Raw genomic sequence first — 5,061 nt, forward strand, 5'->3', positions numbered from 1 at the left:
GTTTTCAGTCTCGTATACTGAATGACAAGTAGGCCCTGACTACTCAACCTCAGAGACCTACTAGGGGCATAGGGCTGCAAAAGTTCAATAATATATGGTGGTGCTTGTTGTCGAAGAGCCTTAAAAGTTAAAACCAAAATCTTAAAATGGACTCTAAATTCGACAGGAAGCCAATGTAACTGCATAAGCAACGGTGTTATATGAATATTTAGAAGCTTTCGTCAAAAGTCTTGCTGCAGCATTCTGACGATCTGCAGACGCTCCAAAGAACCTTTGTTTAAACAAGTAAACAGGGAATTGCAATAGTCCAGTCGTGATGAAATAAAAGCATGAATAACAATCTCCAGTTCGGTATAGGATATTATGGAGCTCAATTTAGAGATATTTCTTAAATGATAAAAGCAGGACCGAACAAGAGATTTAACATGACTATCTAACGTAAGAGCAGGATCAAGGATAATCCCTAAGTTCCTGACAGATGGTTTTACAAACGCTGAAAGAGGACCAAGAGCACTTATTATACTGGGTCTATGTCTATCTGGGGCACATAAGAGGACTTCGGTTTTGTTATCATTTAGTTGGAGGAAGTTTTCAGCCATCCAGCCTTTAATGGTTTCCAAGCACACATTTAAAAGCCGCAGCTTAGAAACCTCCTCCGGCTTAAAAGATATATAGAGTTGGATATCGTCCGCATAACAATGGTAACAAATATCCTCAAAAGGGCTCAGAATGTGCTGGAGAGGGAAGAAAGCGGAACCGGCTGTTCAAACCCCCACAAGGCTGCCCGCTGGGATTGAACGATGGAAGAGGCGTGAGTTTCTCAAAATGGGCTCATTGAGTGCAGCATGGATAAGATCTTGGAGAAGCTTACGGCTGCTGTGAATACTCAGAATAAGATCTCTGAGCCCAAATTGGATGACATCTCGAGGAGGCCCACTGTCGTGAGTTCTCAGAATCGGCTCTTTGAGCACAAGAATGACAACATCACAGAACGTAAGTATGGCGAAGCTCGCAGCTCTCCAACAGGAGATTGAGAGACCAGTGTTGGACTGTAGAACAGCTTTGAAATTCATATGAGCTGTTCGCACTAAAGTAAAAAGCACCATCACTTCATGCGGAGACCCTCTCGGCGCCAGCTGCGGTCTCAAGGCTGGAGCCGAACAACAACACCCTGATAACGACTGTGTTTAGTCTGTTCTTCCCATTCCATGCAAGGCCACCTGGGTTGGCTGGAAGACTGTTTACTGAGCCTGGCAGGGCGAAGGACACTGTCTCAGCTGAACTCTGGACACGCCCACACATACATATACACTGATATGCACACACTCATCCCCCCTCCCTTTCCAAACGCCTTCGATGCTTGTTGCCTCCTGGGAACACGGCGGGTCTGAGCCCACGCTGGAATAATAGCGCAGGGCAGGATGGCTGCTGTGTTTGCTTCGGATGACTCCTCACCCCCCACCCGACCCTGTGGCTGGTCACGTGCTCCATAATGTTGTGCTGTGGACATTTATGTGCTTTCTGTGCAGAGGAGTTTTGCTGTTTCCTGTTCTCATGCTGTCCTCCCAGCAGCCCGGCATGAGTAGAGGTCTCTTTTTTTCCTCTTGTACTTTCCCATTGTAGTGTACATTTCAGTGTTTTTCTGTAACGCTACCGATCTCTGACCTGTATCCCCATGTGATGTCTGTGCTATGTATGTATGGACGGGAGGGGGGGTCCTATTTCACTACAGGTGTAAACTTTGCATGTGACAAATAAAAGGCTTGATTGATTGATTGATTGACTGACTGAGTGCTGCAGTGGCATTGATTAGTGCTGGGCTCTGCTGGGATCGGGCCCAGTTTGACTTTATAGCATTCTGCAGAGTAGTAAACGTACACGCTCTTCTTTCCAAAGTATATTTATACAACAGCTGTCTACATTCAGAAAAGGCTCAGCGGCTCATGTCCGTTAGTTTATTCAGTTAGTGAATCATTAACATTCACAGCCTTTACAGTGATCACTGTCAAGCTGTTAAGGAGACAGCCTCAGTAAACAGGTAACTACAGCGAGTGGGCACAGCAGGCTCACCTGTCTTGGCTCAGATCGAGCTCCTTGGTCAGAAACTCAAAGATCTTGGCGCTGTGCTCCTTGTTCTTCTCGGCGGTGTCAGTCACACCGATAGCAGACACTGACAGGATCACACACGGAGAGGTGGAACCTGCCATCAGCATCGGCAGCCCCGGCGTCACCACCACGTTCATCCGCTGGACCAAAGACACAGACAGTCGCATTGAAGCCCAACTGAGAAAGAAGGCTGCACGGGCGAGGCTTCATCAAACAAACTAAGTGTGCTTACTTCCACAGAGGGCAGCAGGTGCACCAGTTACTCCTCTGTGTCCTCGCTGCACACGCAAAACATGACGTAGCCTTAAACACGGTCACGAGCATCAGTGCAGTTAATCCACTGAATAACACAGTGTTCAATAGTTTGGTGTTATCAGACTTTGTGCAAAGGTACAGTTCGTGTTTCTCTAAGCAGAGTCACATTCTTTCATGTACATCTCTGAGGGGTACAATATTAGTGTTTAAAAGTTGTGGAGGTGGACACAGTAACTCTGACCTCTGACCTCCTACAGTGGCTATGACCCTGACCGAAGGTGAAGCGACGCCCTGTACGAACATTCTGCTCTCCATACTTCTGCGTTGTTTGTTGGCAAGTCTTTCTTATCTGAGAAGGTTTAAATTTTTATCATTAGCTTTTCCTTCTTTTTGAGTTGAGACAAAGCTGTGTGAAATTAGCCACGTTCCTCGCTGCTAGCACAGTAACCTGATCTGCTGGATGAAATGTATATTTTCATAGGTATTTGAAAGCTACTTGTGGCACATTTAACTGCATGCTGACAAGCCCTGACCTAACACAGTATCCCAGTTTAACTGCTCTCCTGTAAACTGGTGAGACATCGTCCTCTGTCCGGGCTCCAGATGTGAGCGGTCTCTGCCAGCATGTCATTAGGTTTGGTAAAAAACAAGAGTTCAAGCAAATTTTTAGCAGCGTGCTCTTCTTCACTCGGTCAGTCACAGTCATTTTACAAATGCAGACAAAAACACTGACAGCAGATCTCCAGAACATCACCTCGACATCCAGGTTTGTCCAAAGTCTTTGTGTTTCTCTGATGAGAATCAGTATTAAATATGGATTCTTATTAGCAGCTTCACTGCTTGTTGGCTTTAAAGCTTTTATAGCTCTCCAAGCCTGAGTGGTCCTACACGGAGTGCGTTTGTAGCTGCTGGCTACAGCTGGAATTGGGCATTTACTTTATTCTTTACATCAGAGCAGGTGTGGGGAACGCCAGGCCTCGAGCGCCGGTGTCCTGCAGGTTTTAGATGTGTCCTTGATCTGCATGGCTAAATGACCTCCTCAGCATGTCTTGAGGTTCTCCAGAGGCCGGTGTTGTGCCAAATAGTGATTGTCTGCCAAAAACTGATTTCCGGTATTTGCCAAAAACTGATTGGTCGTATTTAAACTGCTATAAATAACTTGTTGGGCTATAATATGTGAAACATATGTCAAATGGATCCCTCATGGATAACAAAGTCATCTTGGGCCACAAACAACATTTGTGTAACAAGGTAGAAGCCGCAATCAGTTTTTGGCAGCGACTTTTATATGACCTTTATTTATGCAATTCTCATTAACATTAAAAGTCTTTTGTAAGAGTAAGTTGGCCAAGAGGACAGCAGAAATGGCAGCAAATATTACAATAGTTCTGTAAACATATTTTAAGTGGGGCTAAAGGACCGAATTTGTTATAAACTACAGTAACACAGAGTTATACAGATACTTGAAAAACTGATAATTTTTTAATTCAATTTATAACCCTTTGTAAACCCTGTTCACCGAAGTCTATTACCAACACATGTAAAGATTTTACTCATAAAAAATACACACATTGGAAATCCGTTTTTGGCACAACACCGGGTAACAAACTCATCGTGCGATTCAGGTGAGATCTAAAACCTGCAGGTCCCCACGCGTGGTCCAGAGGCCGCAGCTGCAAGAATAGAAACGACACCCTCGTTTCAGACACGTGACTATAATCCAGCGCTATCATCCTGTGCTGTGTCCTGATACTGAATCAACTTTGTTGACAAAGCGGCTCTTTGACGCGTGTAAAAACACTTTTGACGCTCTTTCACTGCGCGTGACTTTCACCGGTTCACGCGTCATATCCAACTCTTCCCGATCGGTGCTTGTGATTGGTCACCTGTCGTACGTGGATCAGGGCTGAGAGGGTGATGAGAGAGCTGATCAGCGGACACCTATCCTCGGTGTGCGGCGCTCGCTCGCGGGCCTGTCAGCCTGGAGGTCGGGCTGGGTTCGTGTGTGTGCCGTACTCACGTCCTCGGGTTTCCCCAGAGCCGCCGCGGTGCTGGAGCACAGCCTCTTCAGAAAGGCCTCCGAGAACCGGCCGGCGGGCAGGTTGCTCTGCAGCTCGATGAAAGGCATGTTGCTGGAGCTCGCACGGACGTGGCCGTGGGAGGCTGAGACGGATGTGTCGTAAGAGCTGGCGAACCCGGAAGTAAACATGTAAAACCTTAACTCTTTACCTGGGCTGGGAAACTACAACTACAACTACAACTCCATACCACAGACTTATGTTTGTTGACTTATCAAGTCAATGGGAACAATATAGTTTAAATATTCTCCAAGACAATACGAAAAATATCTATAAAAAAATTAATGAAACCAAAAATGAAGGTGTAATTCAATATAAGTATGCAAATGAAGATGAAAACCTTTCAATAGTTAAAAATATACACGACAAATTATTATCTGAAAGCATGAGAGACGTGGTATGGCTCATCTCGCTCGGGCGCCTCCCTGTGAGAGCAGTGGTACAATGGAGTTGCTTTGTTACCACCATGAAATGTCCTATGACAGGCTGTGATGAAGATGAGACCCTAGAACATCTCCTATTAGATTGTTATAGGACAACTGAGATCAGGCAGAAAATGACAGAGATTGGCTATGATGTGGATGTTAATATTAAAGCAGTTAAATATGGTTTGTTTAAAGAA

The 5,061-nt window shown here is 45.3% G+C and overlaps 1 protein-coding gene across 1 annotated transcript in view; it reads right to left on the reverse strand.

The window, feature by feature from the left end:
- The window catches only part of ddt (D-dopachrome tautomerase), a 25,506-nt gene extending 20,955 nt beyond the window's left edge, over window positions 1–4,551 (reverse strand). The window contains exons 1-2 of the mRNA XM_042215797.1: window positions 4,382–4,551; window positions 2,071–2,246 (exon numbers count right to left, since the gene is read on the reverse strand). Of these exons, the coding sequence (XP_042071731.1) occupies window positions 2,071–2,246; window positions 4,382–4,489 (284 nt within the window). The 5' untranslated portion in view covers window positions 4,490–4,551. The remainder of the gene's footprint in view (window positions 1–2,070; window positions 2,247–4,381) is intronic.
- Between the last annotated feature and the right edge of the window lie 510 nt (window positions 4,552–5,061).

The sequence above is a fragment of the Haplochromis burtoni genome, unplaced genomic scaffold, assembly GCF_018398535.1.
Source record: "Haplochromis burtoni strain Fernald_Lab_line unplaced genomic scaffold, NCSU_Asbu1 Contig_824, whole genome shotgun sequence".
NCBI classification, from domain to species: domain Eukaryota; kingdom Metazoa; phylum Chordata; class Actinopteri; order Cichliformes; family Cichlidae; genus Haplochromis; species Haplochromis burtoni.